Source organism: Carettochelys insculpta, chromosome 25 (assembly GCF_033958435.1).
Source record: "Carettochelys insculpta isolate YL-2023 chromosome 25, ASM3395843v1, whole genome shotgun sequence".
NCBI classification, from domain to species: Eukaryota; Metazoa; Chordata; order Testudines; family Carettochelyidae; genus Carettochelys; species Carettochelys insculpta.
In genome coordinates, this window is record NC_134161.1 from 9,545,635 (window position 1) to 9,564,054 (window position 18,420).

General features: G+C 45.2%; 1 protein-coding gene across 8 annotated transcripts in view; it reads left to right on the top strand.

Annotated features, from left to right (window-relative positions):
* The window catches only part of GRAMD1B (GRAM domain containing 1B), a 216,808-nt gene that overhangs the window by 41,807 nt on the left and 156,581 nt on the right, over positions 1-18,420 (top strand). The window contains exon 1 of one of the 8 annotated variants that reach the window (XM_074977033.1): positions 8,341-8,474. The exons of the other annotated variants lie outside the window; for them this stretch is intronic. Coding sequence (XP_074833134.1) covers positions 8,416-8,474 — 59 coding nt within the window. The 5' untranslated portion in view covers positions 8,341-8,415. Of the gene's footprint in view, positions 1-8,340; positions 8,475-18,420 lie in introns of those variants that run through there. 8 annotated transcript variants of the gene reach the window in all.

The window sequence follows — 18,420 nt, forward strand, 5'->3', positions numbered from 1 at the left end:
CACCGCAGCAGCACTGTGAGGGAGTGCAGGGGGCAGTGCATCACTCTGGGTGGCGCTGAGGGCTAAATGCTCGAGGTCCTGCCCTTGGCCTCCCCCTTTCTTCCTTTGGTCCCTCCCCTTCTGCGGCATGGAGCCAGGCTCCCTTCCCACCTTGGCCTGGGGCCTGCAGCAGCTGCCAGCCCCCCTGGTGGAGTGTGTCTAGTGATGCTTGTGGAATCTATTATTAAATTAAAAAATAAGTGACCTGAGGTCACTTGTTCCTTCTGAGGTCCTTCAGTAGTTACCGCACTGTGCAGAACCCACTCCACTGGGTGGGGAGAGGCTGTGGCTGCAGTGGGAGAAAGCTCAAGTCTTCTCAGGAACATCATGGAAGGTTCATCGGCCACTTGACAGACCTTTTATTGAGAGTTCTCAGTGCTGATCCTGCTGCTTCCACAGCTCTGTGGGACAAAGTGATTCCCTAGGACACCTGCCTCTGCATTCTTCATTGACAATCAAACTCAACTCAACAGTTGAGTCTCAAGTTTTCAAACAGATGTTGCAGATGTTCCTACAAATTTTGCACACTTTATAATGGCAAATGAGCCCTGGAATCAGGTGGCCAAATTTGCTGCTGGTGTAACAAGGGACAGCTCCATTTGACACAGTGCCAGTTGAGAATGTGGTTCATTAATTCACTCACTGAGTTCATTGTGATAGTGCAAAGGGAGCTGAGGCTTGCTGACTTATTTCACTTAGGCCTTCAAACAGCCATAATATTGTTGGCCATTAGCGATTGTGAGCTAGATTTGAGCCTATTAACTGAGAGAGTCTCATTCCAGACCTGTGTTACATTCAACACCTTGATTCTGTGGCCTCAGGCTCAGCTTCGTTTTCCTTGTGTGTCTGGAATGTGCTACAGCAGTCCTCTGAAATGACTGCTTTTCTCTTATTGTGGGTACTGAATGAAGCTCCTTAAATTTTTTGCACATGTTGAGTTCAGGAAGGCACTGCAGTCGCATTTGCTGAGGACCAGTCCATGTGCCTGCTTCTCTAATTACTGCAAACACCCAAGAGCTTGCTTCATGTGGGAACTGCCAGCTAGCAATTACATCAGGTGTGGATTCCGCAGTCCCAGAAGAAAAGCTGGCAGCCACTTGTTCGTTAAGACTTTGGATCGATTCTCCTATAGCTGGTGGGATGCCTCGCCTCTGGGAGTGGAGCTGTAATTTCCTAGGTTCCATCCAAGTTTATTTAAATGGTTTCCTTGGGGAAGATGCTCACAGGTTTTATTTAATTATTATTTTATTCTCATGACAGAAACCTTCTGTTTATTTTCAGGCAGATTCTGCTGGGTTTTTGCTTACTTGAGGGGGAGGGACTGAGGCTGTTGAACCGTCTGTCTAGCCCTCTGTCATGTTACTAAGTGTCCTGAACCGGAAACTGTGGACTGGATCCTTGTGATTGCTTTCTGAGCTGTTTGGAGAAGCGCATGCCTACCTCAGGGTGACTTGATTGATTAGACAGCTTCGCTGTGTGCACAGGCGTGACTTGTCTGCATCTGTAAGTGTGAATAATTGGCATAACAGCAACAGCTCTCTCCCCTTCCATAGCATCTTTCCCACACAGATCTCAAAGTGCCTTACAAGACTGCATAGGAGTTGTCCCCATTTAGCAGATGGGGAACTGGACCACAGAGAGAGGTAAGGGTATGATTGCTGAAAACTTGTAAGTGACCCTGGAGCGTGAGTCCAGTTGAAAGCCCATGAAAATTACATTCTAAGCTAATGTAAGAGATTTTCAAATTCCCTTCTGTTCAAGGTTACACTATAAGGCCTGGTCCCCACTTAAAAACTTAGGTCATCATAGCTGTGGTGCGCAAGTCCATACCCCGAATGAAATAGCCATGCCAACCTGACCCCTGCTGTGGACCATGGAGGTGCAGAGGTGCTCACGCAGAGCTACTCATGATTGGCGGTTGCCCATCACTGATTAGCTACTGCAGTGTCGGTTGATCAGGGAGGTCGTATTCTTACAGAGATGGAGGACCTCCTCTCTTATGTCAATTTTGTGTGTCTGCTTTGTCTTATGTCAGTACAGCTACGACACCATAGCTATGCTGCTATGGTCCCCACAATGTAGATGTGAAGTTAGAGCAAGAGAGGGAAACCTTTTTTGTTTCAGGGGCAACTAACCCACAGAAAAATCAATTGGGGCCATACAGAAGTGAGAATCATGGGCACACAACCCCTCCCCCCCCGCTCCACAAAACACCCTTTTTAGGGTCATGCTTTTTTTGGTGTTATACTAGCAAACTGACCAGGCACTGCTGAGCTATTTAAGTGCAGTAAGATTTTTAACCCCTGTACCTGCTGGGCCAGGGAGAAAAGCTGCAGGAGCTGGGGAAGAGGGGAGAGCAGCGTGGCTGTGGTTTTTTGCCCTGGCGCAGCAACAGTAGGGAGCCTGAGGTTGGGGCCGCAGCTTTTTTTCCCCCAGCTCTGGCACAGCGTCAGTGTGGGATCTGAGGGCCAGGGCTGTGGCTCTTTTTCCCAGCCCCAGCCTGAAAGGTGGAGGCAGGGATAGGATTCATAGCATCTAGGGGGGTGCTCATTGTGTGGGAGTGTTGCAGGGGGCAGCAGAGCTCTCTCTTCACGGTGCTGTGGCTGAGCGCCAGGGGAAGGGCTTGGAGTAGAGAGGCATTTACATCTCCTGGCAGGGTGGAAAACCCTGTCTCCACATGACCATTGGTTTGCTGCTGCAGCTGTTCCCAGCGGTCATTCTTCAGTATGGCTGTTCCCTGCTCTTGCTGCCCCCAGTGGTGAGTCTGAAGTACGTCATCCCTCCTGTTAGGATTTCTCTTTCCCTGTCCTGGAAATCCTAGGATTTCAGGCATTTCCCACCTTCGCAACCAAACCCTGGCCTTGGCTTAAGTTAGGGTAAGAGGAAGCGGCACACCCAATTTCATGCTCATAGCTCTTACAGTTTAAGAGGAGTTCTTGAAAAAATGTAGCACCGACAGATGCACTCTAAAATATACACTAGATTTTAGTGAGATGACTGAGGTTGCTTTTCCTTCCTGAGCCTTATGTCTGCTGGATCTGTAATCTGGCATGATTGTAATTAGCTGGCTATCCACGTATGGGTGTGCTCCAGTTTCCTGGGGTCTCAGAAAGTTTGTTTACAGCCACCAGGCCTAGCTGTCAGTGTTTTGTGCTGTTATTTAGCACTAATTTATCCCTACATCTCTTCTAAGAGTAGTAAGGAATGGAAGTGCTGGTAATGCTGCTAGATAATATTGACCTTCCATGGTCTGTAAAATTCTCTCCTTTGGCACTGGTCAGGTCCTGAGGGTGTCGGACTAGAGAGGTTCAACCTGTACTTACAACTGACTTTCCAGGCTCACATCCGTCAATATGGTACATAGGCAGCTCTTCACAACAGAGAGCTTCAAAAAGAACTGTTCACAGCAATATGTAGTGCCAAATAGTGATGCAATTCATGTCTGCTCAAGTTTTGAAATTTTTCAGCAGTCTGTAGAATTGCACCATACACAGGCTGTTGCACTGAGCCGTAAATTCCCTGTTGGGTTTGTGTTTCGACAAGTTCTTGCTGAAAGGCTTCATGTATATTGAGTACTTCTACCTTGAACAGTGTGGAAAAATGTTTAATTCCAGTTACTTCAATCTCAGGTAATAAAATTGGTCCCAGAGTTGGTGAAGTAAATTTGCACACTCCTTGGCATAATCTGCTGTTGATGAAGCTTTTTGTCCCTGAAGGGTTGGGATTTGCACCACAGTGCCATTTTCCAGTTTCATTTGCCACATCTTTATTTTAGCTTTGAGTGTCTTGACATTTGCAAGAAGGGAAGTAAAAAGCTGGTTTGGCCCTTGTAATTTGACACTGAGCTCTCACAAGTACTGCGTAATGTCAACTATGAATGCAAGGTCACACAGCCTCTGAGATTGCTTTGCTCCACCACAGGTTTTCCCTTCTTTCCTCAGTTCATAAAACCACATCAGCGTACTTCCCCAGCTTACCCATTGCATTTCACAATAATAAACTAAATGACCATGCTCTGCCTCAAGGTCTTTCAATAGCTCTTTTTTAAACTGGCACCTGTGGAATGCTTTACTTTTGATAAAGTTAATACTTGTTACTGCTGTTGACATTACATAACTCAGTTGTATGGGCTGTGCGCACCGTTTCTTTTGATGAATGATACAATGATATACAGTCAACTTATGTGGGTCAAGATCAAGGTGGTCCATTTTTTTTCTTGACTAAGGCAACAAATCCCCTCTGAGATTCCATCTTAGCTGGAGCACTGTCAGTAATAAGACTGATCAGTTTTTCAAATGGTATCTGAAGCCTGTGCATTGCCAATGAAACCTTGTCAAAAAGCGTCTTCATCTCTGACGGTATCCTGCATCGATACTAAGGAAAACAAATCCTTTCGACTTTTGCAACTTGGTATGATTCCCCACAGGAAAAAAACCAGCTGTGCTGTACTTGTTGTCTGTCTCATCAATAGCCAGAGAGGAGAACTCAAAATCAGATGTAGAATCTTCCTTAGGTATATCCTGAATTCTGTCTAATGCTGAAGCTCACACACTCAAATAATCAAAGTTTCTCTGGTGCCAGGAAAGCTGCACTTGCAACAATGCACTCCTTTATAAACTCTCCTTCTGAATGAGGCTGAATTCTTTTTGCGTTAAGTTCACTCAACGCATAACATCTAATGCCCACCCACAATGCCTAACACCATCTATCCCCTTTTGTGTTAGTGTGAAAATGTTGTTGCCTTAAAAATTTTTAAGTTCCTTAATTTTGACCAGACACAGCTGTCCATGATATTCTTCATATTTGATATGCTTTGTGTTGTCATGTCTTCTTCGGCTTGAGTATTTCAAGACAGAAATTGCTTCACCACATATCGGGCAAAGGGGCTTGCATTTCACCTCCATGGAAAAAGGAGTCGTTTGTCCATTTTTCATTTAAAACATGACAGTCTGTGACTACTTTTCTTCTTTTGCTTCCAGAAGCACTTTTTAATTTGAAAAGGGTTGGAATCTTTAATCGTCAAGCAGCCACCTACTCCATCCAATACATCTGCAATGAGGATAGATAGTGTGTGTGAAAAATGGAACTACAAAAAGTTTTTTTTTTTTTTAAATTCTGTTGCTGCTGCCTCAGCTGAAGCAGAGGTTCAGGGCCCAAGCCTGGCTGCTGCCTGGGTGCCCATTCCTCCCAGCTCTGGCCACCCCACTCTCCCCACTTGCCTCCTTGCCCGCCTAGAGGAGGAAGGAATGGTAGCATGGTTTGACTTGAGGCTGGGCACTGCAGGAAGTAGCTCAAGGGCTTGCTCTGAAGCTGCTAATTTCTTCCTGTTCCTGGCACCCCAGATACGGATGGGCATCTCCTTCCCTTCTGCTCCCGCATGCCTCCTTCCCTGACATCAGGAGGAGAAGTTGTTGGCAGCCTCAGACTGAGGCTGGATGCTGAAAGAAGCAGCTCCCCACTGCAACTGCTCCAGGCAGGGAAGGGACTCCAATATTTTCCCCACTGCCACTCAGTGAAGGCTCCTGATGGTGGGCTGTGCGGGTGGGGAAGGGGCTGTGGTGCTTGCTGTAATGCTGTCTGGTGCGGCTGACTACTCTGGCCACCTGATGTACAGAAGGCATCCAGGAGAGATTCTCAGTTTAGAATGTGACTGTAGAAAATTCTCCCATCCCCTGTTCAGACTTGGAACACCTTTTACTGAGCATCTTTGTATGGAGATTGTCGAAGCACTAAAGTGATGACTTAGTGCACCATCTGCGGTGACTGGAGGAGTGATGCCTTTTAGTTTACCTGTAGTGTCAAACTGCCTCTGATCATTAACTGTTTGAGAGAAGCATGACTGTCAGGGCACAAGTTTCATTTTTCCACAAAATATCATGGGCGCTGAACTCCATCTGGGATAGGAGAAAGACCCCTCACTTTAGGGACTGGTTGTTAATTGTAACAGCTCCTGTACATCGTTCTGGCAGTGCACGTTACATTTACACCTACTATACTGCCAGAGTCATGTGACATGGCCTTAGTATAAATGAGAACTGGGCCTTTTAATCTCTCAGCCCCGAGGATGATGGTTTAGATTCTTTAGTGTACCCCACCTCTGCATGAGAGGTAGGTCTCTCAGATCCTCATGTTGGGTGTCCTTTGTCCCTGGTCCCAGACTATTCTAAAGTAGCCTGAGGTTTATCTAGTACAGGGTGTCCAACTTTTTTTTGTCGGGGGCCACTTGGTAATTTTTGCATGTTCCAGGGGCTGAATGCAAAATAGTCCCAAACCTGCCCCCACCAGGTTTAAACCCCTCTCAGTCCCAAACTACCCCATCCCACCCCGAAGCTTAAACCCTTTGCAGTTTCAAACCTGCACCCCCCCATCTCCGGCTTAACCTCACGTGGCCCCAAACTGCCCTCCAGGCTTAATGGCAACATAAAACAAGTCACTTTGCAATAACATGGGCAGATCTAATTTTCTCCACGTGCACACTTTTCAAGCATCATTGTTCAATTAACATTTCGTTCTGTAAAAAAAGTACACAAGCCTCCAGGCTTAATCCTCAGCCCCAAGCTGCCCCCAGACTTAACCCCCCTCCATGGCCCCAAGCAGCTCCCTGCAGCCCCAAACTGCACCTGACTCCAACCCCATGATTCATTTACCTTGCACGGGAACTCCACATACTGTCGCCCTCCACTGCTCATTCACCATTTCCTCTTCACTGCAGCTGCATGGCTCACCCAGCCCTCTGGCTTCCCACTCAGAGCACAGCAGGGATAGCTCTCAGCGCCCTGCTGTGCTGAAACAATAGGACTTAATTGGTTTAATGGCTGTTAAACCAATTAAATTAAATCAAGAGCTATGCTTTTAGTGCTGCAGGCAGAAGGCAGCAGTGGTGTGTGCCCCAAATGGCTCCTTAAAACCAACATGTGGCTTTGGAGTTCAGCCACCTTTTAAAAATGGTGCTGCTGGCTTAGTTACGGGAGTCCTCAAATCTTGATTTAAAGACTTCAAGTTATAGAGAATCCACCATTTACTTTAGTTCAGACCAGTAAGTAATTCATGCCCCATGCTGCAGAGGAAGGGGACTGCCCCTTGTGGGTCTCTGCCAATCTGACCGAGAAAAAATTCCTTCCGAATGCCAAATATGGTAATCAGTAAGATCCTGAGCCGGTAGGGGAGCTCCACTAGTCAAACACCTGGGAAAGAGTCATCTGTAGGTTCTTCATTCCTTTGATTGTCCCCATAGTCCTTCTTTGCGCCTGTTCTAGTTTGAATTCATTTTTCTTAAATATGGGAGACTGCAATTGTGCACACTCTTTCAAAGGGGGTCTCACCAGTGCCTTGTATAAAGGTTACTACACTTTCCTATCTCTGCTGGAACTAGGTCACTTTAGGGTTTAATTAATATTAATCAACATTGCAGAATTTATTTATTTCTTCACTGGTTGCAATGAGTGCAGATCCTGTAGTATATAGGAATTGGACAGTATCCTTTGAAATAGTTAGCAATTCTTCCTGCCTGTTCTACAGAGGCTGCCAGATGCTAACAGAGCGTCAGATAGATGCATGTAGTTAGCTCTTGTGTACTGATCCCACCTTCTGTTCCAGGAGATGTGTTTGTGTGTGTGGAGATGGAATCTACAACCACCTCTTCTAATCCGGAGGCAGAGAGAGCCAGCACTTTCCTAGGATCACAAAAGATGAAAAGACCTTTTGAGTTACTCAGCCTGCAAGCATAGAGTGGTTTCTTTCAAGACGTTTTCTTGGCAAACATATAAATGTTCAATATTTAAATAGAACATTTACCCATAAGGTCTTGTGCTATTAGAACTTCTTAGGTACTGATTTATAGAGACTGGCTTTGAGGCCCTGTAATGCTACCATCAGCACGTTTTTAATTGTACCTATGCCTAATTAAAGCCCTTCAGTTATTTTGGACTGAGTTCTATTTCTATTCCTAGTACATACAAATCCTCAGATTTAATTGCTAGACATTATTCACATTGGAGCCATGGATTCCTGCAAAGCAGGTAATAACCAGCATTATGTATATATTAAAGAAATTAATCTCACACCATGCTGAGCTTCCACCTCCTCTGCCTTGTCATGGCTTTTCTTTGTCTGATAGGAAATCTTTGTTACCCATTTAAGAAGGTGTCATTACATAGTTTGGTGCAAGGTAGTTCGTAGGTGCTAAATATTGAGAGAAAAGAAATGCCAGCTTTTATTTAGAACTCTATTTTAGCATCATTGTTTTTCTTTGCATCAAACAGAGTGAGTGGGGAAATTGGAAACTGACTCCATGCACTGCAAAATGAACTGAAGATCTATATTTAGAATAGATCAAAGAAGTTGAGACAGTTGTGGAATTGATCCTGCCTCGACTGCATGAGTTTTGACAAAGAATTAGAAAAGCGATGGACTCTTGTAACCAAACCCTATAATTGGTAGGTGCGTGCGGTTTTTTTTTCCTTTGTCTGGTTTGAGGGTTTACTGCAAGTCTATTGACTTCATTGGATATATTATTTTTATTTTGAGGACCTAGAAACTCTAACAAAGATGAGGGCCCATTTATGTGAGGCACTGTGCAAATCCATACCGAGATATTCCCTGCCCCAAAGAATTTACTATCTGAATAGACAAAACAGACAAAGAATGGGGAAGAGATAGTATTAGAAGCTGTTCTCTGTAGTGACAGATGGCAGAACAAGGAGCAATAGTCTGAAGTTACAGGAGGAGAGGTGTAGGTTGGATGTTAGGAAAAACTATTTCAGCAGGAGGGTGGTGAAGTACTGGAATGCGTTACCTAGGGAGGGGTGGAATCTTCGTCCCAAGAGGTTTTTAAGTCCTGGCTTGACAAAGTCCTGGCTGGGATGATTTAGTTAATGTCGATCCTGCTTTAGGCAGGGGACTGGACTTAGAAGACCTACTACGGTCCCTTCCAGCCCTAGTATTTTATGAGCAGGATTTGTTCGGCTATTTATACATATATGTGTGTACCAGCACAGAGCTTTCTTAGACTCCCATGAACTGAGGCTGTTCTCTCCCACAGCACTGAGGATAAATCACCCAAAATGAGAAATAAAGCTACAAAATGCATATCAAAGCATGCTGAAGATATCCGTGAACAACAAGAAGTCTTGTGGCACCTTATAGACTAACTGATGTTTTGGAGCATAAGCTTTCATGGCCAAAGACCCCCTTCATCAGATGCATGAATGGGGGGTGGGGGTGGTTTCAGAGGGGTATTTAAAGAATGGGGTCCGAGAGAAAGGAACGGCCAGAGCTGACTAAGTCGATTCAGCAAGGTGGAAATGGCCCATTAGCAATAGTATGTATCAAAAGAGGAAAAAACAAGTCAGATCCGACAGCAGGATATGAGCCTATAAGATATCAGTGTGGCTATGAACACCCACTTAGAGTAATCTGTGATGTTACCAAAATGCTGAGAGAGCGCAGTGGTGCTGTATTTTAAATCTATCAGCATCACCTTTTATACCATAGAGATTTCACAGCAAAGATCAGCGTTTAACAAATTAGGGTCCTGACCCAAAAAAGAATTGCAGGGGATCATGAAGTTATTTTAGGAGGGTCATGGTATTGCCATCCTTACTTCTGCACTGCCATCAAAGCTGGACAACTGGAGAGTGACAGTTGTTTTCTTGGCTGGGTGCCCAGCTCTGAAGACAGCATCCCTCCAGCAGCAGTGCAGAGGTGAGGGTGGCAATACCATAGATATGTTGCCCTTAATTCTGTACAGCTGATTTTAGAGTGGAGCATTTGGAGAGTGACAGCTGCTGACTGAGGCCAACCCTGCAGGCAGCAGTGCAGAAATAAGGGTGGCCAAACCAGGCCATAACCTCCTTACCTCTGTGCTGCTGCTGGTGGTAGCTCTGACTTCAGAGCTGGACTCCCAGCCAGCAGCCACTGCTCTCCAGCATTGCTGCCCACAGAAGTGCAGAAGTAAGGGTAGCAGCACTGCAGTTCCCCACACCTCCTGCAATAATTTTGCAACCTTTGTGCAACTCCTTTTTTTGGTCAGGATCCCTACAACTAGAATGCTGTGAAAATTCAATTTAAAATATCCAGTGCTTTTCTTTTCCTAAGGAAAAAAAGGTGCCAGAATTCTGCCCTGCCTCATGGCCCCAACCTGCCACAACCTTAAACCCCCACCCCCTCTGCGGCCCCAACCTGCCGCTAGCCTTAACTTTACCACCCCCGTGGCCCCAACCTGCGGTCATCCTTAACGCTCTCCTCTGCGGCCAGGCTTTAGCCCCCTGCCTCCTCCACAACCAGGCTTTAACCCCGCTGCAGCCTTCACCTCCACCCCACTGCATCCCCAACCTGCTGCTAGGATTTAACCCCTCCCCACACAGCCCCAAACTGCCCCCAGCTTTTAACCACCCCCAACCGCCTCCCTCCACAAACCCAGAATTCATTTTCATTTGAAAAGGAGCAGCTGATGTTGCTGTTCCTTTGCTGGCTGCCATGCTCCTTTCCGCATGGCTGCGCAGCTCCTTCCATCTCCCCCTCCCTCACACACAGTGCAGCAGGGGCAGCTCCCTGACCTGCTGTGCTGAAAGAGCTGGTATCAATTTAATTGGTTTAAAGGCTGGCGCTGGCTGCTCAACCAATCCACTTGAGTCCTGCTCTTTCATTGGCATGCAGGGAGCGAAGGTGGAGCAGTGGGAGCCACAAGTGGCTGCTTAAAGAGCCACATGTGGCTCAGAGCTGCTCAGCTGCCTTTTAAAAATCGTGGCCCCAGGGAAAAAAGGTGGCAGAACACCACTCTGCTGGGGGGGAAATAAAAGCCTGTAGATATCTGAAATTGTGAAAATTACCCTTTTTTAAAAACACATGGCTGTGAAGTTGACCAAAATGGACAGTGAATTTGGAAGGATCCTAGAGCTGAGTGTGAAGCAAGCCATTCCACCCCCACATCTCCGAAGTCTGGGGTGGTTTTGGCTTGTTCTTATCTCTAGCAAAACTTGAGAGAGAACTCTTTATCTGAGTATCTCAATTTAACATGTAAAATTGGGTTTCCTGGCATTTTACAAAGTGTCCAGCTCATACAAAGAGAAGTTAAATGGTTTGCCCATGGTCACACAGCAGAGCAGTGGCAGAGATGGAATTAAAATGCAGAAGTCCTGTGTTCCGACTAGTTCGTCCTATATACTACAAAATACTTATCTATCTGGCTGCCCTTGTCTGTTTTAGCACATCTGAGAGGGAAATATTTTTTCTTTAAAATTATTTGGACTTTCATTGAAAACTGCTTTTTTTTGTTTTGTTTTTGTTTGTTTTAGTGTGCTGCTTTTTGTGGCTAAAATGCAGGAAACAAAAATTTCAAAAAAAGACAAAATTATGATCCACTGTTTAGTCGTTATGGGGCTCAGTTTCTCTTGAGAAACAAAAGAAGAAACAATTTTAGCTATTTAAAAAAGGGGAAAACACTGAGGGTTTAATTCTTCCTTGTAACTACAATAATTTATTGGGTTTGCACCAGGGATTTACTTGTCCCTCAGCAAATTTTGCTACATACCAGGTCTTGCAGTCTTGCCTCACAAAAGCTCTATTGTGCAGACCACATCCTGTGCCATAGGACATCTGATCGTAATGAGAACATTTCAACAAAATTTGCCATGATGGAAAAGAAAGAGAAACCCACACAAAACAGAAGTGAAAACAAAGGACCCAATTAAAGTCACAAAATACGCAGCTGATTCTATCTCCTTCTCCTGTACCCTCTCAATCATTTATCTACTAACACCTACTCGTAACCTTCCCTCTTTCCAAGTGCATCTGATATGTTGCTTCAAAACATCCTGTACCCTGAAGCAAGAAACATAAATAATCCCACCTGCTGGAATCAAAAATCCAGTGGAAAAAGTGTAATAAGCAAAGGGAACTTGAATGACATTGTTGACCCTGAAGAACCCAAAGTTAGGAGTTGGAATGTACGAAAGAAACCAACTCAACCGGCCATAAGGCAAGTAAAATTTTGTTTGTGGGCAGTATGCCAAGATGCTCATCTGAGAAAAGATGACGAGATTGCAGATTGCCCTGTGAGATAGACTCCTTAGAATTCAGATGAAAAGGGATTACAGCATGTTTGTGAACAACAATATGTAGGCTACTCATTAAGAAGGGTAATGTTCTGTAAGATGCTGAGTGCCCTCAGTTCCTGCCAACTTTAACTGGAGCTGTGGATGTTCAGCACCAGGCAGGATCAGAGTGATGCTATTTCCATTTAAATGTCACCCTCTGTTCCCAGAGGTATTCAACACTGTCAGTGAGGAGGAGCCATAGCTTTAGGTTTATGTTTAAATGTCCTTTAAATGTATTAAAATTCAATGTATTTTAAACCCCTTTACTGTATGCAGCTATTTAACCACTAGAGAGCAGCAAGAGCCCATTGGTAGAGGTTCCCTTTGCAGTGTTAACTTCTATCATACATGGTTTTAGGGAATCTCGCGGAGTGACAGGGCAAGTTCACAAGACGGAGAGGATTGGCAAAATGGATCCAGGTGGATTCAATGCAAAAAGCTTAATTGTATTCCAGGAACATTTTATGTCACAGTCTTTACGGCCAGGGAAACAGAGTTGTAAAATTCATTTAAAATTCTGTCCTAAAGGCAACTTCAAATATCAACTTAACATTTGCGTGTGAGGGCAGGGGCAGGGTCAATCTTCTGGGGTTCAGTTTTGCACATCTAGTTGACATGCATGAAATCGGCCTTTCGTGGGTCACAGTCAACCCTGTGCTCCTTGTGACATTCAAGGAGTAAGAGAGGTTGACAGGAGAAAATCTCCCATTGACCTTCCCTGAATAGACAGCCAAGTTAGCTGAGTGTGGATACGTCAATTTTTGCTATGCAACTGCTGGAACTAGAATTGTGTAACTGCGTCAACTTTCTCGCCTCGTGTAGACATAGCCTTTGAGGAGGACTGGAACGTCCAGGTCTGAGCTTTTCCAAGGTTCAGGGATATTTGGATCAAGGATTTTTTAACTTGAGTCCTTCTTGTATCATTATTTGTCTTGCAATAACTCCTAGAGAACTCCCTGTCATGGACTAAGACAAAATAATGGGTCCTGTCCCAAAGTGCTTACACTTTTACTTGCCACTCAGATATGGCTAGCAAATTATATCTAACTCCAGCTTAATACTTTCCATCAGTAGATCTCAAAGCACTTTCTCACAGAGGTCAGCAGCCCTGTTTTACAGATTGAGAAACTGGAGCGAGATAGGTGAAATACCAGCCCGTGGTCACTCAGAGAGCTAGCAGCAGAGCCAGGACTAGAATCCTGAGTCTTGGACCAGTGTTCGCTCTACTAGCTTAGTATTGTGTCTTCATATCTGCAGTAGACAGTTACATGGTAAGTGAGCACACAGACAATGAGATCTTGTGTACTTAATAAAATACCTGTTGAGGGACAAGAAAATCCTGCCAGTTGCTCTGTGTGGGGTGGGGGGGGTGGGAGGGGTAGTGATCCAGCCAGCTTATGGTTTGCTTCCTCTGGGACTTTGCGAGGCATGCCTGCATTCTTCATGGATAGGTGGGGTTAGATCATTACATCCAAGCCCTTCAACTTCCAAGTTAAAAGAATTCATCCATTCCCTCACTTTTGAAGGTGAGGCTTAGTGTGTGTCAGTGCTGAGAGAGATTTATCTAGGAATCCAATCCTTCCCTCCAGCTCCCACCCTGGCCAGCTTCTTTATTAAAGCACCCAGTAAAAGTTTTATTGGAAGTAGATTTTCCTTTGATTCAGGGGGCCTGCAAGTTTAAGTAGACATGTGTGAGAGAGGAAATGAACAAGGGTCCTGTGGCACCTTATAGACGAACAGAAAAGTTTTGAGCATGAGCTTTTGTGAGCACAGACTTATTTCATCAGATGCTCATGCTCAAAACTTTTCTGTTCGTCTATAAGGTGCCACAGGACCCTTCGTTGCTGTTACAGATCCAGACTAACACAGCTACCCCTCTGATACTTGATAAAATGAACCTAGTAACTGATATACAATGTTGCTAGTGGACATGTGAGCTTGAAAGTTAAGCGCTGAGCAAATAACGTAAAACAAGCCTGTTTAAAAATTGTCAGGGCTTTCAGACGAACTGGCTTTGACCAGGCTCCAAGCACCTCCTGTAAATTTTCTGTGAAGATTCAAGTGTTCACGTTACTGACCTGAGTATTTATGAATACTTAGGAAATCATAGAATCATAGAACACTAGGACCGGAAGGGACCTCGAGAGGCCATCGAGTACAGCCCCCTGCCCCAATGGCAGGACCAAGTACTATCTAAACCATCCCTGATAGACATCTATCTAACCTGTTCTTAAATATCTCCAGCAATGGAGATTCCACAACCTCCCTTGGCAATTTATTCCACTCTTTGACCGCCCTGACAGTTAGGAGCTTTTTCCTAATGTCCAACCTAAACCTCCCTTGCTGCAGTTTAAGCCCATTGCCTCTTGTTCTATCCTCAGAGGCCAAGAAGAACAAGTTTTCTCCTTCCTCCTTATGACTCCCTTTTAGATACCTGAAAACTGCTATCATGTCTCCCCTCAATCTTCTCTTTTCCAAACTAAACAAGCCCAGTTCTTTCAACCTTTTTTCATAGGTCGCATTCTCTAGACCTTTAATCATTCTTGTCGCTCTTTTCTGGACCCTCTCTAGTTTCTCCACATATTTTTTGAAGTGCGGTGCCCAGAACTGGACACAATACTCCAGCTGAGGCCTAACCGGCGCAGAGTAGAGCGGAAGAATGACTTCTCGTGTCTTGTTCACAACACACCTGTTAATGCATCCCAGAATCATGTTTGCTTTTTTTGCAACAGCATCACACTGTTGACTCATATTTAGCTTGTGGTCCACTATAATCCCTAGATCCCTTTCTGCTGTAGTCATTCCTAGACAGTCTCTCCCCAGTCTGTATGTGTGAAACTGATTGTTCCTTCCCAAGTGGAGCACTTTGCATTTGTCCTTATTAAACTTCATCCTGTTTACCTCAGACCATTTCTCCAATTTATTCAGATCATTTTGAATTTTGACCCTATCCTCCAAAGTAGTCGCAACCCCTCCCAGCTTGGTATCATCTGCAACTTAATAAGCGTACTTTCTATGCCAATATCTAAATCATTGATGAAGACATTGAACAGAACCAGTCCTAACACAGACCCCTGTGGAACCCCACTTGTTATACTTTTCCAGCAGGATTGGGAACCATTAAGAACTACTGTCTGGGTACAGTTATCTAACCAGTTATGCACCCACCTTATAGTAGTCTCATCTAAATTGTATTTGCCTAGTTTTTTGATAAGAATATCATGAGAGACCATATCAAATGCTTTACTAAAGTCTAGGTATACCACATCTACTGCTTCTCCCCTATCCACAAGGCTCGTTATCCTATCAAAGAAAGCTATCAGATTAGTTTGACAAGATTTATTCTTTACAAACCCATGCTGGCTGTTTCCTATCCCCTTACCACCTTTCAAGTGCTTGCAGATGATTTCTTTAATTACCTGTTCCATTATTTTTCCTGGCACTGAAGTTAAGCTGACTGGCCTGTAGTTTCCTGGGTTATTCTTATTCCCCTTTTTATAGATGGGCACTATATTTGCCCTTTTCCAGTCTTCTGGAATCTCTCCTGTCTCCCATGATTTTCCAAAGATGATAGATAAAGGCTCAGATACCTCCTCTATCAGCTCCTTGAGTATTCTAGGGTGCATTTCATCAGGCCTTGGTGACTTGCAGACATCTAATTTTCCTAAGTGATTTTTAACTTGTTCTTTTTTTATTTCAACTTCTAACCCTACGCCTTTGCCACTAGCATTCACTGTGTTGGGCATTGCTTCATCAGACTTCTCAGTGAAGACCGAAACAAAGAAGTCATTAAGCATCTCTGCCATTTCCAAGTTCCCTGTTACTGTTTCTCTCTCCTCACTGAGCAATGGCCCTACCTTGTCCCTGGTCTTCCTCTTGTTTCTAATATATTTATAAAAAGCCTTCTTGTTTCCCTTTATGCCTGTAGCTAGTTTGAGCTCATTTTGTGCCTTAGCCTTTCTAATCTTTCTCCTGCATTCTTGTGCTGTTTGCCTATATTCATCCTTTGTAATTTTTCCTTGTTTCCATTTTTTATACAATTCCTTTTTTATTTTGAGATCATGCAAGATCTCCTGGTTAAGCCAAGGTGATCTTTTGCTATATTTTCTCTCTTTCCTACACAGCGGGATAGCTTGCTTTTGGGCCCTTAATGATGTCCCTTTGAAAAACTGCCAACTCTCCTCAGCTGCTTTTCCCCTCAGTTTTGCTTCCCATGGGACCTTACCTACCAGCTCTTTGAGTTTACCAAAATCTGCCCTCCTGAAATCCATTATCTCTCTTTTGCTGTTTTCTGTTCTACCCTTCCTTAGGATTGTGAACTCTATGATTTCACGATCACTTTCACCCAAGCTGCCTTCCACCTTCAAGTTCTCTACCAATTCCTCCCTATTTGTTAAAATCAAATCTAAAATAGCTTTCCCCTGGTAGCTTTTTCAACCTTTTGGAATAAAAAATTGTCTCCAGTACAATCCAAGAACTTACTGGATAGTCTGTGTCCCGCTGTATTAGTTTCCCAACACATATCTGGATAGTTGAAGTCCCCCATCACCACCAAATCTGGGGCCCTGCTTGACTTTGTTAGTTGTTTAAAAAAAAAAGCCTCATCCACCTCTTCCACCTGGCTAGGTGGCCTGTAGTAGATGCCTAGCAGGACATCACCCTTGTTTTTTACCCCCTTAGTCTAACCCAGAGACTCTCAACACGTCCATCTCTTATGTCCATCTCTACCTCAGTCCAAGTGTGTTCATTTTTAATTTATAAGGCAACACCTCCCTGCTTTCTTCCCTGTCTATCCTTCCTAAGCAGGCTGTACCCTTCAATACCAACATTCCAATCATGTGTATTATCCCACCAAGTTTCTGTGATGCCAACGATGTCCTAGTTATATTTATTTACTAGCACTTCCAGTTCTTCCTGCTTATTACCCATACTTCTTGCATTTGTATATAGGCATCTAAGATATTGATTTGATTTTGCCTCCCTGTTTTGCCCTGGCCCTCTTTTTACTCTGACATTGTTGCCCATGTTGCCTCCCATTTCTGACCTATTACCCAGGTTTCCATGTTCTCCGCTTACCTATGGGCTTTGCTCCCCTGTCCCCGTCGAACCTAGTTTAAAGCCCTCCTCACTAGGTTAGCCAGTCTGTGTCCAAATACGGTCTTTCCCCTCCTCGAAAGGTGAACACCATCTCTGCCCAGCAGTCCTTCCTGGAATAGCATCCCGTGGTCAAGGAAGCCAAAGCCTTCCTGGCGACACCATCTTCGAAGCCAGGCATTCACCTCTAGGATGTTTCTGCCTGGGCCCCTACCACTGACAGGCACGATTGAGGAGAATACCACCTGCGTCCCAAAGTCCTTCACCCATGCCCCCAGAGCCCTGAAGTCACTCTTGACCTGCTCAGCATTACACCTCACAGTATCATAAGTGCCCACATGGATGAGAAGCATGGGATAGTAGTCAGAGGGCCTGATAATCCTCGACAACGCCTCCGTAACGTCTCGGATACGGGCCTCAGGCAGGCAGCATACCTCCCGAGATGAAATGTTAGGGCGACAGATGGGCACCTCCGTCCCACTCAGAAGAGAGTCCCCGACCACCACTATTCTACATTTCCTCCTCGCGTTGGTGGCAGCAGACTTCCCAGCCTTGGGGGTATGAGGCTTCTCCTCTGTTGTACGGGGCGATTCTTTGTCTCCTGTGTCAAGTACAGCATAATGGCTTCCTAGTGCCACAGTGGGAGGGTTCTGAGCAGGGGTGGAGCACTGCCTACTGCCAGAAGTAGCAAGCTGCCAGTGTCCACCCTGATCTGTCTCCTCCTCCACCAGTGGTTTATCAGCTGTCCTGTGTACTGGGACAGTTACCTCAGCTGTCTCCACATGAATGCTATCCAGGAACTGCTCATGGAGTCGGATACTCCTCAACCTGGCCACCTCCTCCTGTAGCTCCTCCACCTGTCACCTGAGAGATTCTACCAGCAGGCACCTTTCACACTGGATGGTCCCCTCAGCCTGGATATCAGTGAGTGGGAATTGCAAGCTACAGTCCCTGCAAAGCCACACCAGGATCTGGGTAGAGGCATCCGTGGTCAGGCAGTCTGTCTGGCTACAGGTACAGGTGGAGGAGACAGCAGTAGTGGTGGCACAGGTGTTGCGGGTCTTCCTAACCATCGTAGGCCTCCCTCTTAAACTCCCGTCTGCAGCTCCCTGTCTGCTTCACTCCCCTGGTTGCCCTTGCCTCTGGCTTTTAAAGCCTCCTGGCCTGGGTCAGACCCTCCGCCTGTGAGTCA